This window comes from Amphibalanus amphitrite, unplaced genomic scaffold (assembly GCF_019059575.1).
Source record: "Amphibalanus amphitrite isolate SeventyFive unplaced genomic scaffold, NRLGWU_Aamphi_draft 000255F_arrow, whole genome shotgun sequence".
NCBI lineage: Eukaryota > Metazoa > Arthropoda > Thecostraca > Balanomorpha > Balanidae > Amphibalanus > Amphibalanus amphitrite.
In genome coordinates this window covers 470691-498490 of record NW_024881750.1, presented here as the reverse complement: position 1 = coordinate 498490, position 27800 = coordinate 470691, and the positions used below count along the sequence as shown (strand labels likewise).

Genomic DNA, 27800 nt, shown 5'->3' with positions numbered 1-27800 from the left:
GCTGGTTTCCCCGTCCATCACAACCCATTAGACCAATTTTAAGCAAAAAATAAAATATAAGGGTGCAGGGCACTTGTCGATTTGTCGTGGAACGCCCCTATTACGGGGTCAGCAAAGCGGAGACCTGCATTATTCCGACCATATCGCTGGGTTTCTTTGGGGTTCAGCGAATATTCACGTGTTATGAAACCCTATTATGGTGGCATATTGATATACAAACCTTTGGGTGGTATAATCCTTTGAGGTCATACGAAAGCCACGTCGTCGCCACTGAATATATAGCACGCTCCTACGACTCTCGTATTTCTAAAATAGTTCCCTTGCGTCGCAACGTCATTCATGGATCCGTGCTGGTCGAATTACTTCAGTGTATTACAATGAACATTTCATTCGGGAGTCATAATTTACATTGGACAATGGAGTGCGATGAGCTGTTTTAAGATCCTCAGGGCACGGGTTCGCCGTTCGCCAGTAACTTCACACCTCAACCCAAACGTCGCCAATGCAATGGCTCGTCACTTGCGAGGTCACGGCTCGCTTCTATGAGGCCTGCTCAAGTGCCCAATTGTACATACCAGTGCATGAATGAAACGCCTTTGAAGAGATGCAATATGCTAAAACATTTATCACAAAAATAGCGAGTTTTGTTTAGTTTCTACAACGAACCTTACCATTTGACTGAAGATCCGGGTTTGAAAGATCAAAAGGTTGTAATTCCACACTGTTGGTATTGAGTTGGAAAGTGCGTGTCATACCTAGGTACCTATGTCGTATTGCCTATTGGCGCCGAGTCACGCAGGTATGCGCTTTGTCGAGAACGCTTCTTGAGCTATTCACTGATCATATCGCTTACTCCTCTCATTCTCAAACATATCACGTTTAGGAGTTTACACGAGTTCTTGCCCAGCATATAGGAATCTTTATTTTGTAGTTGCAGATTTATACACTAAGTGCAAAAAAAGGGTAGGTATGATTACGAGCGAGCGAGCGCAGCGAGCGAAGCGAAGTCTTTTCAATATAACGGAAAAATCTCAGTATGAGCGGCCCGGCCCGGCCCAGCCTGTAACACTTTTGAGAGGCTTATACCTCAGCAACCGCTGGACCGATTGGCCTGCGGTCTTTTTTGCTGGGAAGTGGGAAGCCCCATCCCTCCTACCTCGTAATTGACTACTTTTGATACATCTCAGTGACCGTCGTGGCACGTGCCACGTGAAAGTCAAGGGTGTTCAAGCTGTTTTGCAAAAGTAGTGATTTTGAGAGGCTCATATCTCAGCAGCCGCTTGAGCGATTGTCTTGCGGTGATTTGTGTAGGGTAGCTGCATCCCTTCTACCAAAGGTCGCATACTCTTGATCCATGTGAGTGACCCCCACTGCACGTGCAAAATGCAAAAAGAAGAGGTGCCAAATTTGTTCCCATTTCAATAACTCGGTAATTACTGGGGCGATTTCGCTGAAACTTGGCATACAGGTAGGCACCCACCAGGCAATGCATTCCCATGTGTTGCGGTTAGGGTGCTGCTGCACGTGCGCACGTGCAGGGGGCGCTTCCAGATCTCGAGAACGGCTGGGCCGATTGCGCTCAAATTTGGTACACGGTTGGGGACCGGTTAGTAGGGTGCCGTGCAAAAGTCAGTTTGGACCCCGCTTGCACGTGCGCACATGCAGAATGCCGCTTTCAGATCTCAGGAACGGCTGGGCCGATTGCGTTCAAATTTGGCACACCGCTAGCGACCGGTTAAAAGGGTGCTTTGCACAAGCCCGTTGGAAGTACCCTCTCGCCCTTCAGCACGTGCAGGGCTCACTATCTCGCTCGCTCGTTCTTCGCCCAAAAGGCGTTTTACTGGTTTTACGTCGTACGACGTAATTTTAATTACCTGTAAATAAGTGTTTACATAGACATGATATTACAACACTTATTCTACGACCATGCTTATATGCCGGAATTATTTAAAAAAAGGCAATAGTGTCTTCAAAGTGTTCATTGTTAATTGTTCATTGCGTCAAAACACACCAACCGAAAAAAGCAAGACTTCGGGTAAATTCAGCATTTTACCCGCGCATACCTAACGACCTAACAACAAAAGAATATTTTCCTTCTCTAGTAACAGCTGATTTTATGGACTTTATCGAGGGTCTTTATATGTTGTTTGTTACTTTTGTGGAGTCCACCTTCCGTTCTTTGTCATTCACGCCCGTTGCGAATATCAATGATTGAACCCGAACATACCCGAACCCGAACCCGAACAACCCGAACATTTAATTTAACATGAATGTCTTCAATGACCCACTGTGTCAAATCTTCGTTTCTTGTAGGTAGCTATCACGGTTATGAGTTCGGTCGGGTCTTTCCGCTGACATGAGCGTAGCTCCAGACTGTTGATGTGGCGGCAGTCTTGCAACGAGTGATCATCGTTACCTACCGCCTGGTCGCCTATGTGCAGGTTGCCGAGGCTACTTCACCGTCGCCACAGTTCTCTACATTCCAGCCGCTGTAGGGGCACGCCAGTAGGTGGCTTTCTGTGCCGGCGCAGGCCAGGTCGTCCATGTGGAACACTGCGCCCGTGGCATACCAGTGGGGTGAGCAGCAGCTGGCGGCGCCGCCCCTGCAACGGGCACAGACGTCTCATGTCAATTATCAATCGCTCGCAAAATAAAAAAGACGTCACAGAAAAATCTAAGCGATGTTTCCTATCGCTGAAACATGCACTTCAAAGGTGGTTTGGAGGATATTTGGAGGGTAACGTGGTTTGATGGATATCCTTCAAACTGCGGTTTGGAGGACATGAAATGTTTGGCACTTACGTGCGGCCGATGGAGCGGCAGAAGACGGTGGCGTCTTCGGTGCCCCAGCCGTCGTCACAGACCTGTCCCCAGGTGGCGGCGCCTTGTGGACGCACCTCAACGCGGCCCGACAGACAGGCAGAGTCTCCGCCGGCCAGCCGGTACTCGTCTGCGATGGACAATGGACATGAGGCCGTTATGCACATAGGAATTGCTTTACTAATTACGGAGCGAGCGAAGCGAGCGGAGTCTTTCCTTAGATTAACGGAAATTTCTGAGTATGAGCGGCCGGCCGGCCGGTTAGAGGGCCTTGGGCCGCCCGGCCGGCCGTGCGGACGCTTTTGCGAGGCTTATATCTCAGCAACCACTTGACCGATGTACATGCGGTAATTTTTGTAGGGTAGCTTCATTCCTTCTACCAAGTATTGGACTATTCCCGATGCATGTGGGTGACCCCTTATGCACGTGCCACGTGCAAAACGAAGAGGTGTCAGTTTTGTAATAGTTGCAATATCTCGGTAACTGCTTGGCCGATTGCGCTGAAAGTTGGCATGTAGGTAGGCACCCACTAGGCAATGCATATCCATGTGCCAGAGTTGGGGTGCTGCTGCACGCGCGCACGTGCAGGGGTCAATTCCAGATCTCGAGAACGGCTGAGCCGATTGTGCTCAAATTTGGCACATGGCTAGAGACTGGTTAGCAGGGTGCCGTGCACAAATCAGTTGGAGTTACCCCCTCGAAATTTCGCACGTGCAAGGCTCACCCTCTCGCTCGCTCCGTTAATCGCCCCAAAAGGCGTTATACTGGTAGTTACACCATGGGGAAGCCAATGCAACCATGCATGCATACTCGTAAGGCTTGATGCCTTACGTTCCAACGGTGAGCCGCCGTTACAAATATATTTGGCTTTAGCGAGTCATTAAGTCGCAGAGTCGAGAACTGAATGGTACAGCCGACAGCTAAAGTAATGTGAGGTTCTACCAATGTCAACAGATGGCTTTGACTGACGATTTTCAAATAGGTACGGAGTGATTCAGATGAAGACAGGAAAAGATGAGCTTGCAGCTGCAGGACTTGTTAGTGGCATACCAAGTTTTATGGTAGTCTCAACTCTGACAAATAGTTCCTAAGATACAAATGGAAAGCTTAACCATTAGGTACTGACACCTCACATTACTTTAGCGCTGGCCGGTACCAAGGCCCTACGTCCTGTACTTCATACTTACATCCGCTCACTATGACCGGAGTGCAGCCAAAGTCGCCGCACGTGCCGCCGCTACAGATGAACTTGGAGTTGTACGAGGAGCAGTCCTCCTGGTAGGTACACGCCCCTCCGAACGGCACCGCTGAGGGAGGCAGAACCGGCGCCGTCAGCACCCGGAGCCAACTGCTGCTGTTTCCGCCCCCACCCCGGAGCCAACTACCGCTGTCCCAGCCCCCACCCCGGAGCCAACTGCTGCTGTTCCAGCCCCCACCCCGGAGCCAACTACCGCTGTCCCAGCCCCCACCCCGGAGCCAACTGCCGCTGTTCCAGCCCCCACCCCGGAGCCAACTGCTGCTGTTCCAGCCTCCACCCCGGAGCCAACTACCGCTGTTCCAGCCCCCACCCCGGAGCCAACTGCTGCTGTCCCAGCCCCCACCCCGGAGCCAACTGCTGCTGTTCCAGCCCCCCCCCCCCCCGGAGCCAACTGCCGCTGTTCCAGCCCCCACCCCGGAGCCAACTACCGCTGTCCCAGCCCCCACCCCGGAGCCAACTACTGCTGTTCCAGCCCCCACCCCGGAGCCAACTGCTGCTGTTCCAGCCCCCACCCCGGAGCCAGCTGCCGCTGTTCCAGCCTTTGCACGCCCAGTGTTATACCAAGTCATGCATAACTAGTAAGACCGTTGATATTAATCTTTTTTTTAACAAATACCGGCTAATTAAAAAAAAATGATGAATCTGCTTGCCTGAAAATTAGCAAGATACAGGGTGTCCCATAAGTTCGTTCTCATCTTATACTTGCATGTAAAACAGAGTGCATTGCGTTTTGATATGTTTATGATCCCTCAACGTGCTCCCCATTTCATAGGCAAACACATGAATACATGCTGCGGCATGCCAACCGGCATGTTTGGCAGCATAGCAGGCTGGAAGTTATCCCTGACTAACTTGGCATGCGCCGTGAGCTTCTCATTGCTGGAACACCGCTTCGCTTCGACGAGCCTCGATTTCAATATTCCCAACACATTTTTATGAAATTTGGATCCGATGTGTTGCCTGGGATGTGATCTTGCCACAGACGCCTATCACAGTCTCCTGGCACTGCTTCTAAGCTTTGCTTGACCTGTGCACTGATGCACTGTCTTGCTTGAAGATGGGCCTACGACCTCCCGGATGCCATTATCTCCTCCAAAGATGTGTTCATACTTGCGGCTCGAGTTAAGCTAGAAAGCTGAAACTCCTCCTAGATCTTCTTGGAGAAGCATTCTGCGTCCCAACAGTGTTTCTGGAGTATCAATCGCAACGTGATCAGTGTCTGGACGCATATTACCCCACATTACCGTGACCCTGGCCTTTTGCATAGGAATAAAGCGGGACGACACGAAGGCCTTTTCCGTCGCCCATATAGGACCGTTTTGGGGTTTCGACGGGTGTTTTATCTCGAACACGGACTAAGTAGTCCAGATGACCACATTGATGTCATCGGCCCTCCAGTTTTTTTTAGCCTCAGGCATAACGAAACACATGTTTGGCCATTTTAAGACATTTTCGACTGTTTTGCGTCCTCCGTTAAGTTTAAGCCCAAGTGACCGTGAGCTAGGTACCCCGAAATAATACTCTTAGACAGCTGGTAATGCATCCTGAAAAGCCTGCTTACCAACTTTCTAACGCTAAGACCTTTTTGACGGCCACTTTGGCGCCACACAGTTTTGGCCACATGGCTCACTCGTGAAAGCTGACAAAAAAGACCATAAACTTGCAGCGATTGACTCTCGACAAATCATCGGCGTCACTTGTTGACTGTGCGTCCAGTTAGCGACAGACATTGGCTACAGACTGGATGGCCTCAATCACCCTCAACCGTCGCGAATGGCCCAGTGCGGACTAAATTCCGAGACGTTCCCGCATCGGAGACCTCTATGTTGCGGCGTAAGCCGTCTCCACAGGAAGTGAACTCTCGAGCAAAAAATATTTTGTCTAGACGAATTAGTTACCGTGGAGCACATTCACAGTTGCCATGGCAACCCCAATAGCTCAGTTACAAAATAAATTAAGCGTGGCTTTAAATAAGAGAACCTCTAAAAGTAAAATTTAGGTGAGGAGGAACTCATGGGACACCCTGTATTAGGTACATTATTCATTTAATGCCTATTCGTACCAAGTAAAACAGAACGGTCATATTATGATATTTTCTTTTCACTTATAGCAAGTATAACCGGAGGGGAGTACCTAATGACGCGTCTCTTTCGTTACACCGCCTTCCACACAAATACCAATGCAATTAAGTTGGGGTCTGGGGACGATAGGGTAAGGTGCCTAATTAGCGACCCCCTTAGCCCGCGCCCCGTAGGGGGGGCCGAAACGCCCCCCCCCCCTGTCCTTTTCCGTCGACATCTCCTAAACGGCTGGAGATATCGCCACCAAACTTTCCGGACCCCTCCGGGCATCAATTTTACACATTGTGACCAAAATTTTTTTTTCCAGAGGCTATGATAGGTTGGCTACAAATGACGTCAGAATGACGTCATGTTCTGCCATTTTCGACCGAAAAAAGACCTTCGCGAGAAGAGCTGTCAGGCCTACAGCTTTGAAGATACAGAAAAATGATCAAGACATAAAAGGTGTAGAATTGACAGGGCTACAAAACTGTCAATTGACCGGATTTTTGGAATTTTTGAGTTTTGACCCCCAAAAATCAAAAATGCAATTTTTCGCATATATTAGCCAAAAAATCCAAAAAGTTTTTTGAGTTTCGAAAAAAGGAATATATGTGATAGTGCCTACCGTCTTCTATCTACATACCAAATTTCAGATCGGTATCTCCTTTTTTGGCGAAGTTATAGCGAAAAAAACTGTTCAAAAATGATGGCGTCAAATTTTCAAACTCAATTTTTGGCAATTCTAGACCACGTAGGGCAAAACAAAGACCACCATTGGACTCCCCGTGACGAGCTGCATCGAATGGATACCAATTTTATGCAAAAATATCAACTTTGAAATTTGACCTAATTTGACCTGACCTTGACCTGACCTTCACCGGAACATAATCTTAACTGACCCCAAAGGCTGCCTGACCCACATAATCGCATTTGTAATGTAAAATGGACCATAAAACATGTATCACACGACACTTTCATATTGTGACCCCCAGTGACCTGACCTCTGTGACCTGACCTGGTATCAGTGACCTCAGATAGCGACGTATGTGTTTGCGAACAATGTACCATCGATGGTTTTCAATAACTTACCAATTTACTCGATTTCACAACACATTTCTTGAAATGCCTGTGAACGGTGAAAATCTGACCTTTGACCTGACCTGTGACGTCATCGGTTTGACCTAGGTCAATGAAATTTGGTCACAAGGTAGTTCCCCGGTGGGGCTATCGAACGCCGTTTGAATTTTGAAAATCGGCCGGTAAAATTCCGAGATCTTAGGGGGGGCCGAAACGCCCCCCCCCCCCTACGGGTGGTAGGGTCCGCCGGTAGCCCTACGGGGCGCGGGTTAATTTGAACCGTCATTGCTCACGCTCTATGGGTGCCACCGCATTACTGACTTGATTTTCGGAGAGATCGTCCATTTTTCTATTAAAATATAGTCATTTTCTGCTCCAATATCCACTAATTTAATTGTAGTGAGCATTTTGACAAACCATTGCAAAAAAAAAAAACGCTAATAGGGAACTCTTCCCGATTAGCGACCGGGGAGGGTCACTAATAAGTCTATGAGTTTTCCCATATTAAAAATGGCATAAAATGCGACGCCTGAAAAGATGAAATATGATCCCAAAAAGGTAACCTATACGAAAAGCACTCAATCGCTCGAACAGGAACGTTTATCCAACACGTTTACGTAAGTAAAAACTGGTCACGTGATGCACCGAAGGCGAAAGAAGGCGAAAGCCCCAATTTTGCGGGCTATCTCGTATGATATTCGAGGTCCGCGCTGGATTCGGCACCCCTGCAGTCGGTGACGACATTTGGCATCCCCTGCCACATGCATTGCAAGCTTCAGCAAAACTTCATTTTCATTTCTCTCTTTTCCCCTTTCTTTCCCCTCTTGAGCTATTTGCGACCATGTCGGGCGCGAATAGGAAATATGAGTTGCACTTGCGACACATTTTTAATGTGTCGCAACTCATATTTGGGTCGTAGTGCTATGGGTCGTAAGTGAATGGGTCGTAGTGCTGTGTGTCATGCCAATCCTGTAGGCCTCTTTCTCCGACTGGTGCGGAGGTGTCGCGGCGGTGTTGGCCCGCGGGTCCGAAGCAGCGTAATTATGCGCTGTGCCGACTCACATTGTCGGCAGGTGCCCCCGTTGTTCCAATAGCCCGATGCACATGCGCACACTCCGCTGGTGCAGGCGGTGTTGGCCGTCACCATCTGAAAACACAGCACTGCCGTTACTATGGGTATGTTCCAGTGGAAACCTAAAAAAATTCGGAGGAGGTCACTGGAGCACTCATTTCCTTGCCGCTCAAATCTCGCTAACAAACAATTCACGTTTGTATTAGACGCGCCAATATATGTCATACGCAGAGCCTCATCCAAAAATCCAACTTTCCTTTGAGATAAGGAAGGAGACAAATAGTGATGGTGAGATGTCAAATCGGGAGAAGCTTGGAGGAGCGACGGGAACAATTTTCTTGAAACGAGAGGAGGTTAGAGGAGCTTAGAAAAGGTTGGAAGAGCCACTGGAACATCCCCTATATACCTATCTGAGAATGGCGCTCACCCAGTCATCAACCCCACACCAGAGGGCATCAAATGCATCACATATAGCAGCGATAGTTCCTTTAGTAGCAACATTGAAACAATAAAAGTCCAATTTATAGACGTTGGTTGAAATGGCAAGTACCGTAAACCGGGGTGAGTTGATATGGGGTGGTGAGTTGATATAAATTGCTCGAAAAATGTTAAAATGTGTGCTGCTCATCCACTTGTAAACCAATTTTCAGTTTTCTTTTTCTGTGAAGTAAAGCAGCCAATAAGTGATGCATATTGCTGAGAAAGGCATGCATGTGGTGCAGTGCCTTCTTAACACATTACTTTTTTCAAAGTCCTTTTTTTCTTCTGATTTTGAAACTAAGGAAAAGTCCCCACCCTACAGCAAAGACGGTGGATATTCATGGAACAACATGCACTGGGAAAGATACTACCATCAATTTGCTGTTGATCCCAGATAGTTTTGGGTTTCACCTATAACAACGCTTTTTTTATAATTTTAAAAAAGTGACAGGTGGTGAGTTGATATGCCATCAAGTGGTGGCTGATACCAGGCTGGTATGCATGCAAATTAGCATGAAATATGGGTCTGCAGGTAAGACAAAGTCAATTAGACCAACTCTTCTCCTTTTATCTCCCCACATCACCCCATCAACCCCCAAAAGCTTTAGTTTTTTTCTGAATGCTTGAGACGAGGCCTGTTAGTATCACTGATGCTATAGTTGTCGGACTTTCGCCCCCGTCTTGAGTTGAGATGTTAGTTTCACAACGTTTCAGCCAGTAACTTCTCCGGCCGTATTTAGATCTGTCTCGATAGTGGAGTGTTTAGATTAGAACCGTGGACTATAACCGGGGAAACTCGCGTTCGATTCCCGCTGACCACAGGACCTTTCGATCGGTATGACGCGTACGGCGCAATGCCACCAACATTCAGGTCCTTCTGAGGGTCAAAGAACACCTGACGACGGCCGGAGAGTAACTGGCCGAAACGTTGTGAAACTGACATCTCAACTCAAGACGGGGACGAAGGTCCGACAACTAACATCAGTGACACCAAAGTTTTTTTTTTCTGTGGACATACCTAACATGCAAAAGGCACAGCACATCTCCCTGTCAAGTCTCAAGATGGCTCTCTACAAGCTACAAAGGAACACTATAGAACACCTATATACATATAGATTAAAAAATTGTTATAATTATCCGTAGTTTCGAAAATGACAGAACTGTCGTTTCTGTATGGCTAACAGCGCGGGAATTCTGATCTCGTGAAACTGATAAGTTTTCCTGCATGGCAGTTGCCAGCAGAGAATGAGTGACAAAATGAAATGGAACAAACAATATAAAGAAATTGACTGGTGTTTTAACCCTCGCCCGTATTCGTGTTTTGCCAGCGTCTAACGCATAGGAGGGGGAGTCGCGTGGCGACGCTCCTCAGCCGACGGCCGCAAACGGACTTTGATGATTGGGATGATCAACATCCAGTCCCTTTTACCGAAGATCGCATCACTCCAACATGACCAGCTGAATCGCTTCGACCATGACTTCTTTTTACTCACCGAGACCTGGCTTAGATCCGCCACTGCGACCCGACTCGTCACCTTCCCGGGATACACGCTGCACCGCGCCGACCGGCCCGGGGACGCCGGCTACGGTGGAGTGGCCATCCTGGCCCGTGACAGCTACCAGGCCGCTGTCATCTCCCAGCCGCCAGCTGACTGCGCCAGCTGTCTGCTGGAGTCCCTGTGGCTGCGAGTGAAGCCGTCGGCCGGCCCGCCCTTCACGCTCGCCGCCGTCTACCGGCCGCCGCGGAGAACGGCCGCGGCACTCCAGGCGGACATCGGCGAGCTGGAGCTGCAGTACCAGCGCGTAGTGCTCCAACACTCCGGGCCGATTCTTATCATGGGTGACCTAAACTGCAACCTGTTAGACACAGGTACAAACCCTGGCCTGGACCGACTCCGTGAAATGTTGCAGTCTTTTGATTTATATCAGCATGTGATGCAGCCCACCTTTTACACCGGTTCACTTTTAGATGTAGTTATTTGCAACTCTGAACACATCATCCGTCGTCTAGCCGTGTCAAAATGCTCTTTTAGCCCTCATTATGTCGTTCGCTTGCTTTTATCTTTACCGAAACGTGTTAAAAAACCATCCCGTCTGCGTTTTAGGCCGCTCAAACGTATCCAGCGAGATGCATTGCTTAGCGATTTGTACAGTGTGGACTGGTCGTGCGTTTTTAGCAGCTATCCGGTTTCTTTTATGTGGTCCTTCTTTACTGATCGTTTGCTATCCGTTTTAGATAGACATGCCCCGACTAAAATCGCTACCATCCGGAATCCCGAAGCGCCGGCTGTCACCGCGGCGACTCTCGATCTTATGTCCCAGCGGAGGGGTGTACTGCGCCGCGAGGGGAGATCGCCGACCTTTCGCGAACTTGATAGGAGGGTCAGGTCGGCGATCCGGCAAGATTGTAGAGCGGACGTTGAAGCTAGGCTCCGTGAGCATGGCAGCAGCTCACTGTACCGTGTGATCCGCCCTATAATCGCCGGAAAGCGTAGCAGTGCCCCTAGTCTTCCTGCCGCTACTCCCGACGAGGTTAATGCGTACTTTGTTGGTGTCGGTGCTCGGATTGCTGATGAGCTGGCCACTGGCCAGCCTGGGGCCCCCGCCCGCTGTCCCGTGTCGCCTGCCGCGTGTGGGCGCCTGCGGCTTCCGCGTGCGCGGCACCACGCTGGCCGGCCTGCGGGAGGTAATGTTCTCCATGAAGCGTTCCGGTGTTTGTGGGCCTGACGGAATTTGTATCCGTATCCTAATCCTATGTTTTGACGCCATCGGCCCTGTCCTTCTCCACATCATTAACTCGTGCCTTACCAGATGTGAAATCCCTGATTCATGGAAACACTCCCTGGTGCATCCTATTTTCAAGTCCGGCGACCCTTCCTTGCCCTCCAATTACCGTCCTATATCCATAGTTCCCGTCATAGCCAAGATTGTCGAACGTGTGGTGCAGCGACAGCTGTATGCCTATATGTCCGACAATCATCTCCTATCCTCATCCCAACACGGTTTCCGTCCCCACCATTCAACCGAGACCGCTCTGCTCTCTGTTACTAACAGTATTTTCTCCAACATGGACCGTAGCCACCTTTCCCTCCTGTGCCTCTTGGATCAGAGCAAATGTTTTGACGCTATTCCACACTCTCTGCTCCTTAGCAAACTTCAGCAATATAACATTGACACATCCTGGTTTTCTTCGTATCTCCATGGTCATTCCCAGTCAGTCTCCATCTGCTCTCCTTCCGGCGCCAGAGTGGTCTCAAATCCCCTTCCTATCACCACGGGAGTGTTCCAGGGATCCGTCCTTGGTCCTCTCCTATTCACCATCTTCTCCAACGACCTCAGCCTGCACGCACCGGACGCCCATGTGACTCAGTACGCTGACGACACCCAAATCCTGTTGTCCGATGTCAAAGCCAATCTTCCTGACCTCATCCAACGCATGGAATCTACCCTTTCCACCTTGTCTGCTTGGTTCCATGCCCATGGCTTAAAACTCAACGCGCCCAAAACTGAAATCCTTCTCCTCGGCACCCGTCAGAACACCCGTAACCTCCCTCCTGTCAGCGTACGGGTCGGTGGTGGGACTGTTCGGGAGAGCCGGACAGTTAAGAACCTAGGCGTGCTGTTTGACCGTCATTTGAGTTGGGACGCACACGTCAGTGACGTGGTTCGCCACTGTACCGGCCTCCTGATCGGTCTCCGCCACCTGAGGCATTTCCTCCCGCAGCACGCACTGAAAACTATTGTTCAGGGGTTGGTCATCTCGCGCGTGAGATACTGCATATCTGTTTACGGAAACTGTTCTGCCGATAACTGTGCCAGACTTCTCAAAATTATTAACTTCGCTACAAGAGTTATTACCGGCCTCAAAAAGTACGACCACGTATCTCGCGCGCGGGATGACCTGCGCCTCAAATCGGCCAGTGACATGTACCGGGTCGCCGCGGTGACTGTCGCGCGCGGTGCGATTGTGCGCGGTGAACCGACCGTCCTCGCCTCACTGTTCGCCACGAACGCGGGGTCGCGGGCCAGTGGTGACCGCACCACCCGGAATGACCGTCGCCTACGGCCACCGGTTTCGCGCACTGCGGCTGGGCAGCGGGCCTTTTCACACCAAGCGACCGCGCTTTTAAACCAGCTGCCCGCTGCCCTATTAGATCTCGACCCGGACAGTTTTAAGAAAGCAGTAAAGGCGCACTTCTGATGGGGTTCCGAGAGGCTGTTATTGTCGGTGATCTGATTGCGTATGACGTGTGCATTGGGTGCCTGGTGTGTGCGTGGGTGTGTGATTTCTGATGGTGAATTTTATTCCCATTTTACCCTGATGTATGTTTTCTTTTTAACTCTCTGTGACTAGAGACACAGAATAGCCACGCCCATGTGGAGTTGTCTGCCTTTGTCAATACAATACAATACAGGGGTCCGTTGGAATCCCATCGTCGTTTGGCCCCTGATGGAGCTAGAGCTTCGCGGAAAAAAAACGAGCGTGTTGCCCGAGACGCGAGGAAGCCGATGATAACCAACTTTAAGGTCCTAGGTCATTGGTTAACCTTCCAGGTCAGGTCAATTACCCAGAAGTCGGGAAAATAGGGGGTTATTTGAAGTTCGTAAAGCGAGGTTGTTATTATTTTTGGGGGGTTGCTGATCACGAATGTCATGTTAGTTTTGATCACAGATGTCTTCGTACATTTAGGCCAGGCAAGGTCAGGTCAGGTCAACTAGTAGGTGTCCTGCCGGCTATCCATAGGGAGTGTCAAGTGTCAACTACCACTGACGGTGTCGTAACATGTTACGAAGGCACTAAAACTACTTCGTAAATGATCAAATGCACGCTAAATTCGAAATCGGCCCGAAAAAAACTACCCTAGAAACATGTAAAACTCCAAAAAAGTGAACCGAGGTCACCAAAGGTCAATGACCTGACCTGACCTTCAGGTGACCTTGACAGTTGACACCCACAATACTGCATGGGACCAACATCATTTCACATGTTTGGACGTTACAATCACTAAAAGACTGGAAATGCGCGGATAATGTGAGCCGACATACGCCAAATCGCGTTTCCGGCCAAGCATGGTGTCGAGAATCAGGTAACAAGTCAAAAGCCATTTGGGTCAGGGTCATGACATTTTTAGAACATGTGTAAAATTGATAAACTCGAGAGGCACTGAAAGTTTCGTCGCGATCGGCCGCTTTTTGCGTGAGTTATGTGCGAAAAGCCGAGATGGTCCGTTCGACCGCCTATAAGTGCGAGGGTTAATTTTAGCTTTTGATGCCGAATTTTGTTTTATGTCGCCTATTTCCCCTGATAGAATACAGTCCGAATTAGATTCGCTTCACTTCACTCCATTAATATTTTGTTGACTACCAGTCAACAAAGGCTCAGAAGTATATGTATGCTTTCATTTCAATCCATTATCTCTGTCAGAGGCATATCAACCTTGACCCGCAACTGACAATGTGTTTTAATTACAAGAAAATACACTTGTAATTCCAAAATATATTGCCAGTTTTGATACCGTTGGCTTGAGGACACGTGACTAGCCAAGTTCAGAATGTTCTAAGTAAAACTAAATATCACAAAGCAAAAAAAAAAAAAATGATGCTGCTAAAATCAAGCCATTTTGATAGCGTTGTGTTGGACATGATTGCGTTTTCATGAATGTGAGGTCTGCTGCCAAACTACTACCATTTTCCTGATGGTTTCTTTCAGGATGTGTTGTCTCATCCTTTTTTTTTAAACACTGGCATTTTATCAACTTACCTCTGAGGTTCTTTAGCAGAGAAATTTTGATAAATTCAAAACCATATCAACTCACCACCCCCAGAGGGTAAGTTGATATGAACTTTGGCGTTTTAAAAAAGGGGTTTAATATATACATTTTTTATTCATTTTTGCTGATTGCCTCCCCAAGGCATGTGCCATGAAACTGGCACAAAAAGAATTCCGTAAATGAATGTGGCTTTTAAAGAAATCTAGAAAAACCTCAAAATCCATATCAACTCACCCCGGTTTACGGTGCCTATAGTAATTACTGCGTTTGAACTTTACACGGTGGAATTTTCCTTAGGACTGGCCAGCCGATTTGCATACCTACATACTTGACTGAATGGATGCATTAGTAATGGCATTAGTGATATGAAGGATAACAGTCTTTGCATGCAAAGCTGCACCTTGTCCACTTCTACATTTGCGTGTGTTACGCTATGACAGTTCCTTCATCTTGACATCGGTTTTATTCTATGATTGTCTCTACTCTCTATTTATGTTTCTGCCGCAAGTTACGTACATATGATTGGCTGCGAAAGGTCAGCTCAAATTGACGTAGACGTCATGCCATTTTCTATTTCCTTAGCCCGTGCCGTCCTGAGGGGTGTTTTTACGTTTCCCCCTCGGGTTTTTGGCGAATATCTATATAAAGAAATGGCGGCGCGCACGCGCAGCTGTTTTTAGCACCACCTATCATTCATCTGTTCTGCACATGTCATAAAAAATTTAAGATCCGGGTCGTTCAAGGTCAGATAACCAGGTCACGTCAGGAGACCTTGTCATAAAACATTGCAATACTCGCCAATCGCCATAGCTACACCAAATGAACGATCGCTTTGAAACTTTCAGCGATTGATAAGATTAATGGTAGGGTAAAGTGGGGCAAAGCGCCCAGGGCGGGTAAAACGCTCACCCCTCTTATTTGTGAGATGCTAGACTTTTCAAAGAATCCTTGATAGCCACTTTCAAGAACACGCAGGAATCTGCTTATGCTCCCTTTTTTTGGTTCCACAAGTGGGGGTTTCTGGACATAAAATACATATTGGTTTATTTCTGATGTTTTTAGAAATTAAAAGCTTTCGTAGTGCTAAAGCTTTGTCTGATAGAGATTGAAGAAGGCAATAAAATTTTGTTATGTTGAATCTGCAGATTTAAGCCATGCTTTGAAGTTTAAGCCTTTATTTGCTTGCAACACAATTGTGGCAGGCTTAAATTTGGCAAATTTTGTTTTGAATGTGCTGTTGGGGTAATACGCCCACTTTGGTGTGGGGCAAAGCGCCCATCATGGGCCAATGTGAGTTATACAGCACGGGTTATTGCGGGCATTTTAGGCTCAAAGTGAGTGACGGGATATGTTTCTAATGCTCATGATTCTTTTAAAATATGCAATTATCTGGTTGGAATCGTCTAGAATGATTTATTTGCGAGATTTGATCTTTGCTCACCAGAGCAGTGACATGCGTTGACTGAATAAGGACTGGGGTGGCGACAGCAGTGTTTAAGGTGTTTTTAATGATGCAATTTGTCGAGTTGAGGTCTAATGAAATGGGGAATGGATGAATACTACCTTATTTTGACAGAGTATCAAAATTGTGATGAAACATTCAGGATTGGGCGTTATGCCCCACGGGTGGGGTAAAATGCCCGATCTGATGTCCTGTCAAATCGGACGGCATATCTCAAGAACTGTGCATGCCACCCGTTTCTGATGTGTTATTCGAAGAAAGCTAAGGTAATGAGCTACCAGATCAGTTACCTGGTTGTTCTAGGTATATCTCAAATTTCGATCCCATGTGTGTCCTAACGTTAGGCCAACTTTGCGACATTTCCATTATACCTCAATCACAATGGGAGACAATTGAAATGCGTCTCTTTTAGACGAATGGCGCTCTAAACGCTCTCAAACATATGTTGGCTTACAGGTAAACATGACACACCGAATCGGACGAAAAGCTGCACCTGACTCCTCTTTGTGTTTCTGAGGTCATCTCAGGTCATAAAAAGTTCGGGCTCCCAGCATTTTTTTTTTTGACAATAACTTTTGATAAAGCCATGCTAGAGCGATGAACCCACATCAGATGTGTTACGCTTGATGATACGGATCGACTGATATGCAATATGGCCTTTTCCAGTAAGGTTATATTATGACCTTGTTATGGTCAAATTTTCAACATGACCTGAAAAATGAATGACCTTCAAAGGTCATTCATTATAGCTCATTCGACGCGTCTCAACGAGAGGAACACGATACTGACAAAATATTTGTCGTGACATTCTTCCATCAAAAGTATAACCGCGAACATTTTTTGTTTGTTACAAAAAGTCATTTTTAGTTTTTGCCCTCAGGAGGCTTAAACGTTGGTCTTAGGTCAAATCTGAGGACATGTTTGCGAAAGAGCGTTAACAGAGCTATCAAATGCGCTTTTCCGAAGCGTTGATCTCAATTGGTTCCCGAGTGATGCGCCGGTTTGTCCAAAATGTTGAAAAAGGCAAAATTTTACGTTTGATGACCTCTGGTGACCGGACCTTTGACCCGGCCGAAAAATGATTGAAGTATTTCCTTCAGTATTTTACGCTCTTTCTATTGCCGCTTACCGCGTGTCGCTACGTGGCCCAGGAGCCGAGCTAGACGGGGGCGGGAAAACGCCCCCCCCCCCCCCCCTCCCAGCACGACATGGAAAACTCAGACGGCAGACCACCAGTGCGGCAAGGGTCTACCGGAACTTTCACACTTAATTTTTGAGGATAGTTGGAATTTTTTCAAGAAGGATGTAATATAAAAAGCGCTAATGCTCTGTTGTTCTGCGTTCTTAAACAAGGGGGCTTGCTCATACAAAGAGTATGGTAATACCTACCTACCTAAATAAACTAAAAAAGATCCGCGTTATTGATCAGCTGTTTTAAGCTGTTTAATAACATCCTTAATTTTTTAATGTGTTTAGCCCTGTGTCATCCTGAATAAGAAGCGGTTACCGTGATTTCAACCTGCTGCATCAACAAAATGTAAAGGTCAAAATCCCTCATATTTAACCGGTCCCAGGGAATAGTTCACTTTCCCAAGATTAGTTTTTTTTGCAATGGGTTTATGATTTAATATGCTCAAAATAATCAGCAAAGAAAATAAAACCCTTTTTATTAAAAAAAATATTATTTTCTATCTTTAAATATAGGAAGAACTTTGCTCTATGTGAAATATTGTTTGACGCCGGACGCGGTAGCATTTTGCGCACTGACCAATCATATTGCGTAGTTCAAACCCATTGGCTGTAAGCAGCATGCTGATTGGCTGGCGATGACGTGGCTGCATTCCTCAGCAATGCATTTTTTCGGGACGAGACATGGAATATCTTTGCCTAGGGTGAACGTTGGGCCGTAAAAGCTCCTGATTTGTGCTTGACTCAGGTTTTTCGCGAATAGCGGGAATACTGCAGCGCCGCGAAATTTGATATGACTATTGCCTCATCAGTTTTACACACGGTGTGCAAGTTTGAAGCTCCTAACTTTAAAGGTCAGGTCATCAGGTCACTTTGAATGACCCAACCTCAAGTCACTTGTTTGCACCTTTGCCACAGTGTCAGAGCTACAGTAGATGACGGAGGCTTTTGAAAGTCGCAGGATGTTATAACGTCATTGGTAGCTACAATTTGTATATCTCGGAATTTTGATATCGATGACCTAAGGTCAGGCCCATTTCTCGACCTTCCCATTATAAGTCAATAATGGAGGGAAAATCAACTCCCTGTTTTTTCCACTAAAATGCGTCAGAATGGCCCCATATACCAAACATGACTTCATATACGATCAACCTTCACTTCCTTGAGGCCTGTTTTGCTGTGGGGCAGCTGTAAGGTCATGTGACGTTATCAAAGGTCACCAAAGGTTGTTTGCCAATAACTCCTTACAGGAACAACATACAGCCGCGCGGATGGTCTCATTGTGTTAGCTCGTCAAGGCGCATCGAATGATATGAGGTCACGTGACCTAAGGCAACCTTTGACCTTGACCTTTCGAGATCAACATATATATAAAGTTCGATGCGGATTGACGAGAGAATCACGATGGTGCCCTTAGTTTGTTCCTAGCTTTACCAATTCGAAAGTTATTCGAGAAAAACTACATATATTCACCGCCAAAAAAAAAACATACTAGCCAAAAAAAACAAAAAACGACAAAACAAAACAAAACAAAAAAACGCAAAAAAACACTAGCGCCGCCATTTTGACGTTTTTGACCCCTGTGACGTCATATTTGACCTGACCTGAAAATGACCTTTTTAAAAATTGTAGACCTTGTCCGTGCGTACCCCATGTCGTTTACCACTTGTCGTTATCTTGCTTCGTTCTCGAGATCTCAGGGGGGGGGGCGGTCATCCGCCCCCCCCGTCGGTTCTAAGTTGGCGCAGACCCCCGTCGGTGCGCGGGTTAAAAGTGAACTTTTTCCTTTAAGCGTGGTTTGTGGTGACTGTTCCGGTGTCGGTGGCCGGTCACTGACCGTGCACTCTGCGCTGATGGTGCAGGCCGCTCCCATCGCCTTCCCCGGCTCGCACACGCCGTTCACGGCCACGTGGTTGGCCCGGCACGCGCACACGGCCGACGAACAGAACGTGGTGGTCTCGTCCCCGCACTCGGGGTCCACGCTGCACGCCTCGCCCAGCGCCTTCACTGCAACACATCCGATCTGTCAAACCCCGCACTCAGGGTTCACGCTGCACGGCAGCACATCCAACCTATCAATCATTGCACCAAATATTTAGAATAAACTTGCGTGCCTTTTAAACGAGCTCCGAGTAAACGAGACAAATGTGGAGGAAGTTAGCTCTGTTTAGGAACTATAATTGAATATTGATTCGAGTTGCTAGTCAATTTTAAACGGCAAAATTCAATGCAAAGAAAACATATAGGAATGTGGTCTGAAACTACCTATGGGAAACGTTGACTTGCCTGCATATTGTCGCAAAAGTTTCCAAATAATAGGGCGTTCTGCACAGATGAATGAGTCACCTGTAAAGGCCTGGCTACACTATGCGTTTTCTGCGTGCGTTTTCTGCGAGTTTGCGTGATTTGCTTAACCTTCCAGGCGGTGGGGGGGGCATTTTTTTGCCCCCCCCCCCCCCCTTTAGTTTTTTTCAATATATCTCGAGAACCGCTGCGCCGATCGTAACCAAACTTTCAGTACCCTCCCGGGAGCAGCTAGCGCACATGGTGACCAAAAATTTTTTCCAAAGGCTATGATAGGTTGGCCGCCAATGACGTCAGAGTGACGTCATTTTTGCCATTTTCGACCCAAAAAAAGGTTTCGCGGGAAGAGCTGTCGCCTGTCAGGCCTACAGCTTTAGAGATACAGAAAAATGTTTCAGACATATAAGGTGTGGAATCAAAAGGGCTACCAAACTGCTATTTCGGTTTTTCGAATTTTTTGGATTTTGACCCGCAAAAATCAAAAAATAGATTTTTTGAATATAATAGCCGAAAAATCCAAAAAGTTTTTTGAATTTCGAAAAAAACGAAATATATGTGATAGTCCCCACCGCCTTCTATCTACATACGAAATTTGAGATCGATACCTCTTTTTTTGGCCAAGTTATAGCGAAAAAAACTGTTCAAAATTGATGACGTCAAATTTTCAAACTCAATTTTTAGCAATTCTAGACCTCGTAGCGCAAAACAAAGACCACCGTTAGACTCCCCGTGACGAGCTGCATCGAATCGATACCCATTTTATGCAAAAATATCAAGTTTGAAATTTGACCTTTTTTGACCTGACCTTGACCTGACCTCCACCAGAAAGTGACCTAAACCGTACCTGATGGTCTTATAACCAACACCATTGAGTTGGAAATGAAAAACTGGCCATAAAACATGCATCGCATAACCTTAGTAAAGTTGGGCTCATGTGGTGACCCTTGGTGACCTTTGGTGACCTGACCTGTGACCTGACCTGGTTTGACCAGTGACCTCTAATAGCAACATATGTTCTAGAAAACTGGCGCCTTATCGCTAATTTTCGACAAAATGCGTTTTACTCGGTGTTATAGCGCTTTCCCTAGAAGCCCCGTGAACGGTGAAACATTTTATCTTTGATCTGACCTGTGACGTCATCGGTGACCCCGAGGTCAATGAAATTTGGTTTCCCTCGACAAATTTGACAGGGCTATTGAACGCCGTTTGAATTTTCCGGATCCGTCCAGTAGTTTCGGAGATACGGGGGGGGCAAAAAATCCCCCCCCCCCCACCGCGCGGAAGGTGGCTGGGAGGCCCACCGCCTGCCGGGTTAAGACTTAAGATCGTTCTAAAAAGAAACGACATTACGTTTTTGTTATATGTTTTTCATATAAACTTTTAATTAACATAAACGTTTCATTAACTTTTATATAAATATTAAAGAAGGTAAATTAATAATAACCTTTTTTTCTAGAACGATATTACGCAAAACACGCAAACTCGCAAAAAACGCACGCAGAAAACGCATAGTGTAGCCAGGCCTTAATGCATCCGGTGCCCACGTCTCGCATGCATGGCACTTGGACTCACCGGTAATGCAATGGGTGCCCGGAACATTTCGAACAACTGTGTCAGGAACTCACATGTGAGGCTCACATGTGAGACAGCTGCTGCCTGGAGCTCACATTTGAGACAGCTGTTTTCCGGAACTCACCTGGCAGGCAGCTGCCATCCGGATTGTGCCACGTGCCGGCCGGACAGGCGCACAGACCGCCGGAGCTGCACTCGGAGCCGGAGGTAATTGTCTGCCAGACAGCAACGGACAGGTCTGGGGAGTCCGTTCTGACACACACGCGCTCAGACAACCAAACATAGGGGTGGGGCTCATGTATCTAACGATGGCAGGTAGTCGGCCTCGGCCGGGAACTACAGGGTGTCTCGAAGTTGATGCGCGGTTGGTGCGGCCTGTTATAATATATGGCCGTCCGCTCGTAATAATGGACAGGTCATAAAAATGACCTGACCTGAGGTAAACACAGGGCGATATCCACTTTTTTATTTTCGCATATGAATGACAATTGATAAGGCTTTAATCGTCATCAGACAAAATTGCAACTTTCAGTGGGGAAAATATTAAGGTCACTCTTCGAAAAATAGGTCAAAAGGTCACGTGATCAAAATTTTCAAAAATTGAAAATCCGAGATAGCCAAAATGTTTGTTGGCTGATTGTGAGTTGAACCATATAAAATTTTTATCGTAGAAAACCAATAGTTTCTGAGTTATAGGCCGCCAAACATAGGGCTGCAGCGCGACCTGCAGGAATTGCCCGAGGCTATATCTCGGAAACCGTTGTTCGAAGAAAAAAATCCTTGCCACAGCTGGCTTCCCCGCCCATCACAACCCTTTACACCAGTTTTCAACGAAAAATAAAATATGAGGGTGCAAATTTAATTTTTTATTTGTCGATTTGTCGTGGAACGCCCCTTATGTTGTCCCTCCTGAGTCCTGAACGAATGTAATTTTACCGGGTCCGGCACCAGGGGCACCTGGACCAGGGCACCAGGCATCTAAATCCGCCATCCACCGGCATCTGAAGACATAACCCTGAAGCTGAAGTCGCTCAACCTCAAGATGCAGCCCTGGCTTACCCTGGTCCAGAAGCGAGGCAGCTGGATTTCGCCCAGAACCACCAAAGCTGTACCATTCAGGACTAGAGGTGAGTCTTTTTCAGTGACAAGGCGCCATTGGAGTTCTCCGAAGTCCCTAACCGTCCCGACGACCGGTTCTGGGCCAACAACAGCTTACAGGTGCCGCATTGTCGAAACGGTGAAGCATCCACTGGGGATTCTCGTTTGGGCATGATGGGCTACAGAGGCCTCTCTGAGCTTCACCAGGCGCCGCAGGGACAGACCGTGACCGCTGATAACTTGTCAGCGAGGTGCTGGCGAACACTGACGCAACTGCGATGCAGAGGGAAAAGGAAAATGGGTCACAAACCAAAGCCAAGCTTTTGCCAGACATGTCCGGAGATATTTTCGAGCAGGAAGAATTTCTGGCTCATTACGCTAGGAAGACCCAGGACTGGTGCTGAGCGAAGTCCCCAAGCTTCTGAGAGAAGGGGACATGGCCTGGCAACAGACCGGACCCGTTCCCGATCGAAAACCTCTGAATGTTTGTCAAACAAGAGCTCAGCAGGCTCCCGCCCGACAGCTAAGAGAAGACGCTGTTCAAAAACGCGTGAGTGGCATGGCAAAGTATCAAAGGAGAAACTCTCGACAATCTGATGTGTGACATGTCGGAGCGCACGAGGCATTGTAGACAACTTAAGTAGGTCTATAGACTATGTATAATAGTAAATAAACCATGGCATAAATTCAAATACTGGTGTTCAGAATAAAACAACCGCGCATCAATTTCGGGACACCCTGTAAACATTGAATGCCCTCTTTCTGAGAGGAATGACAGCCGAAACTTGCACTGCCGCCTGGTTCACTGGGTAGTGGTTTACCTGGACGGTGGTGATACTCACCTGGCACTCGATGAGCTGGGTGCATGCGGCGCCGATCGCCACGCCCGGCAGACACTCTGTCGGACTGTTGAGCCAGTGATCGCTGGAGCACTGGCACGTACTGCTGGTGCATTGTGCGTTGGTGATGGACGCAGCGCACACGGCACTACTGGTGCAGTAGTCGCCGGCCACGGGCTCTGCGGGCACACCGCACAGTCAGTCGGTGCTGCGGCGTCTAACGTCAGGTGGGGGGCACGCTAGACCGGTACCGGATGATACCTAACACATGTTTGAATGGTGCCACGAACGTTTGGATATTGAAGTCTAACCATCGCCAGCCCAGAGTCTTTTTCATAACGCGGACGGCCAGATGGAAGCCGCGGAGGGAGGGGGGGGGGGGAGCCCTTGGCGTCTGGCGATTGGCTCCATAGTCCATATGGCGCTTAGGACCACCAAAGTTACAGGGTAGGTGGACCCATAGGAAATCTCTCCCTACGCAAACTTGGTGACGCTAGGTCAGGGGTCGGCAAATGATGGGGCATGCCCCCTTTGGGGTAATGGAGGCCTTGCGGTGGGGGTAATGAGGACCTCTGAGAAAGTCCATGTTTTTAGAATTCATGACTCTCTTGATGGGACTAATATCGCGACTGTTGCACCCCAGGGTTCGAAGATACGTCCAGGCTAAACGCACGCAGCATGAATTGATTAGCTGGCGCATACCAATTTTCATGTAGCTGCTGCTCACCATTCCGTACAGTAGTGTAAAAGCAACTGCAATGTTTTAACCGTCGCCCTTCTATTGCAATTATAGACGACATGGCGTTTTCGCAGCCGCTTAAGTAAGGTGGGGGGGGGGGGGGGGGCGGAGACGATTGGACCCCTAGCCTCTCGGCCTCTGAGCTAGAGCTTTGCAGGAAAACGAGCGTGTTGTCCGTGACGATAAGAAGCCGCTGCTATATCCAGTTTTAACTCGCGCCGGGCCGGGGGGGTGTTTGAACACCCCCACCCTGCGGTTTTTCGCAGATATCTCAAAAACGGCGGCGCGGAGCGCCGCCGTTTTTGGCACGCCTGTTTGTGCATCTTTTCCGCACATGTGAAAATTTCAGACCCAGGTCGCCTTAGGTCAGGTCACCAGGTCACGCCAAGTGATCTCACCTCAGAAAAAATAGGAATGCTCGTCATAGCTACACCGATTGATCGATTGCCTTGAAATTTTCAGCGATTGATTAGAGCAACATTATCTATAAAATGTTTATCTCGGAATTTCGATATCGGTGACCTAAGGTCAGGTCAATTTTGCGGCCTCTCCATTATAAGTCAATGAGAGAAAATTGAAAAGCGTCTGTTTTGCACGAACGCTATTCTAGACACTCTCAAACATCGAGATGTAGGTACAATTGACACACTGAACCGGAAAATGGCAACTTTGACCCCTCGTTATGTCCCCGAGGTCATCTCAGGTCACGAACAGAATCTATCAGTTTTTCGCTAATAACTTCTGAAAGAGGCGTGCTAGAGCGCTGAAAACACCTTAGATGTGTTCGGCTCGACGTTGCGGATCGACTGATATGCAACATGACCTTTTCCGGTCAGGTCATGACCTTGACCTGAGGTCAAATTTTCAAGTTGACCTTTCAAGGTCAAATTATAATTCATTCGACGCGTCTTGACGATAGGAACACGATGCTGGCAAAAGTAATGTCATGGCTCTTTTGAGTCAAAAGTTATAGCCGAAAAAACGCTTTTCGTAAAAACGGCTATTTTTGGAGTTTTTGCCCTCTGGAGGCTAAACCGTTGACGTCAGGTCAAATCTGAGAGCATTATTCAGAAAGGTCTGTAAAAGGGCTATCGAATGCGCTTTTCCGCGGCGCTGTAGCTCTATCGGTTCCCGAGATAGCCGTTGGCAGTTTCCAAATTGTTGAAATAGTCAACATTTTACCTTTGGTGACCTCTGGTGACCTGACCTTTGACCTGACCCAAAAATGACTGAAGTGTTTTCGTCCTTATTTTGGTTGTTCTTTCGAATGCCGCTTACCGCGTGTCGCTACGTGGCCCAGGAGCCGAGTTAGACGGGGGGGGGGGTGTTCAGACACCCCCCCGGCCCGGCGCGGAATCTCAGAGCACCGGCCCGGCGCGGGTTAAGGTTCTTGGTCATTGAGTCTCATTCAAGAGGTCAATGACAGGTGGCGGGAAAATCGGGACCTATTACAACTTCTTGAAGTGACATTTATGACCCGACATTATCTCCAAAAAAGCTCATAAGCCATCGGTCATCTGGGTCCAGGTCATGATATTTTCAGGGCAGGTAAAAACAAAATGTTCGGCTCCAGGATACAGTTTTGTCGTGATCCAACGCCGTCCGCGTGAGTTTGTCACGACCCAGGATAATCTTAGGTCAACCGAATTAAAAAAAAAACGGGATACATATTAGTCGTTTTCACGACGGCTATCTGGTACACATTTAGTGCATATTAGGTGCAGATTTAGTCAAAATTAGCTCACAATTGTTTTTAGTAGGCTTCCAGCTTAGGAAGCTATCGTTGATCAATGATCATTTGAATGATTCATCAAGCTATCAGACATTAATTTACTTTAAAACATTCCTTGGTCACACTCGTTCGTTAGATGTCTGTACTGCGGTAGAACTGAATGTAATATGTGCGGCGTGGCAGCTTGGTATTATTTGTGACTACGCTAACTGAATTGCGAATTTTATGTTTTTCAACACATATTTTAATTTTATTAATTTATTTCAGTGTTTTGATTAAGCATTAATATCTGATACCTTGATAGATTATTCAAATGATCAACGATTGCTTCTTAACCCACGCCACACTGCGGGGGGAAGGGGCGTTTTCGCGCCCTCTCCCCCCTCAGGTTTTTCGCCAACGCGCCGCCACCATTTTTGGTACACCTGTTGATCCATCTTTTCCGCACCTGTTCTGAAAATGTTAGATCCGGGTCGCTCAAGGTCAGGTCACCTGGGCCTCGTTTTATAAAGCGAGTCCGTAACTTACGCCGGTTTTTGGTTTTGTATTGCAAGTGCATGTAAAGCGATATATTTATTTCCCCTTCTCCCTTCTGTTGTTGCTTGCAAGAAAAATATATTCAACGATTCAAACTGTCGTCATCGCTTCACATGCACTTGCAATACAAGACCTAAAACCGGCGTAAGTTACGGACTCGCTTTATGAAACGAGGCCCTGGTCACGTCAAGTAGTGACCTTACCTCAGAAAAAAAGTTCAAAGGCTCGCTGTGGCTACACCGATTGAACGATCTCTTCGAAACTTTCAGAGATTGATAGAAGTACCTAACAGTATGTATTAAATTTATGTCTCGGATTTTTGATGTCTGTGACCTAAGGTCAGGTAAATTTTGCGACGTCTCTGTTAGGGATACCTAAGTCAATGGGATAAAATTGAAATGCACCTCTTTTGGACGAATGCCGTTCTAAACCCTCTCAAACATCGGTTCATCGGTTCTACCATGACACACTAAATTGGGAAGTTGCAGCTGTGACCCCTCTGTGTGCCCCTGAGGTCATCTTAGGTCATGAAAGGTCACCAGCAGTTTTTTACTATGACTTTTGATAGAGACGTGCTAGAGCGGTGAAAACAAGTCAGGTATGTTCAGCTCGACGATACGGATCGATTGATATGCAGCATGACCCTTTTCGGTCAGGTCATGACCTTGACCTGAGGTCAAATTTTCAACATGACATTTAAGGTCAACTTATATTTCATTCGACGCGTCTCCACGAGGGGAACACGATGCTGGCATAATTAATGTCGTGGCTCTCTTGAGTCAAAGGTAATTACCGTAAACGGGGGCGACTTTGCCTTGCTTGGTTACTTTGCCATGCTTCTAAAAAAAATGCTTTACGGGGATCTCAAGTGATATTTTACGAAGAATGTAATAACTTTGTATGCACAAATGGAAGATAATTGATGGGCCTTCCAACATAACCCTCACTGAGAGATAAGTTACCACTAAATACTTAACTGGACTCCATTTTATTGGAGTCATTGAAATGGTTAAATTTGAAGAGGTCCGAACTTTTTTATTATCTAACCATGTTCTAGACCAACTGCGATGCTGAAACTTGGTATGGTTGATCATGACAAGGCTGTTAAGTTAGCATTTTCAACAAAACTGGCATTTGTCACTTCATTTAGCTAAAAATTTTGGTAGCGATTTTTCCAAGTGAATCGCAGGCCACATGGGGTGACTTTGCCACCAAGTTACCAATGCAAAAATGAAATACTTATCCGATGCAATTTAAAATGATTTTTAATGTAGCATCATTTCGATCTCCGAACTTGTTTTCAAAAAGTAAAAGTTAATATGTTGAAAATTAACACAGGAATGCACAGTGGGAGTGTAGAAAGGTAAAAATTACCAAAATAAAAAATGGATGAAGCTGGGCCCAACTTTTCAGCACAGCTATGATCATTTACAACTCCTAAGTTTGCCAGTAAGACTGGCTGAAGAAATCTGTATCATTTTATAGATCAAAACGCTGATAATCAGGGTGCCGGTAAGTTGCCGCAAGAACGGCCTCTTTCTGTTCCTCTCAATGCCGATGGAAGAAAGCGGCAAGGTCCTAGAGTACCTACCGATACAATCACGTTTTTGCTTATTTATCTATTCTGAACCATTTTTCACTTTCTATTTACTATCAAATGTCAATTATTTTCAAAAAATACCTATAAGCCGTTTTCACGACGGAACTTTCGCAGAGGAACTTATTTGATACCTAAAAAGTACCTACTCTTTGAGGCCTTAACATCCCTCAAACTGAAATATTTTATGT

At 47.0% G+C, this 27800-nt stretch overlaps 1 protein-coding gene across 1 annotated transcript in view; it reads right to left on the bottom strand.

Annotated features, from left to right (window-relative positions):
* Positions 1-2431: 2431 nt before the first annotated feature.
* The window catches only part of LOC122386558 (antigen WC1.1-like), a 46190-nt gene continuing 20821 nt past the window's right edge, over positions 2432-27800 (bottom strand). Inside the window, exons 3-9 of the mRNA XM_043375847.1 lie at positions 23008-23183; positions 21192-21282; positions 19029-19198; positions 8281-8365; positions 4008-4127; positions 2803-2950; positions 2432-2603 (exon numbers count right to left, since the gene is read on the bottom strand). Of these exons, the coding sequence (XP_043231782.1) occupies positions 2432-2603; positions 2803-2950; positions 4008-4127; positions 8281-8365; positions 19029-19198; positions 21192-21282; positions 23008-23183 (962 nt within the window). The remainder of the gene's footprint in view (positions 2604-2802; positions 2951-4007; positions 4128-8280; positions 8366-19028; positions 19199-21191; positions 21283-23007; positions 23184-27800) is intronic.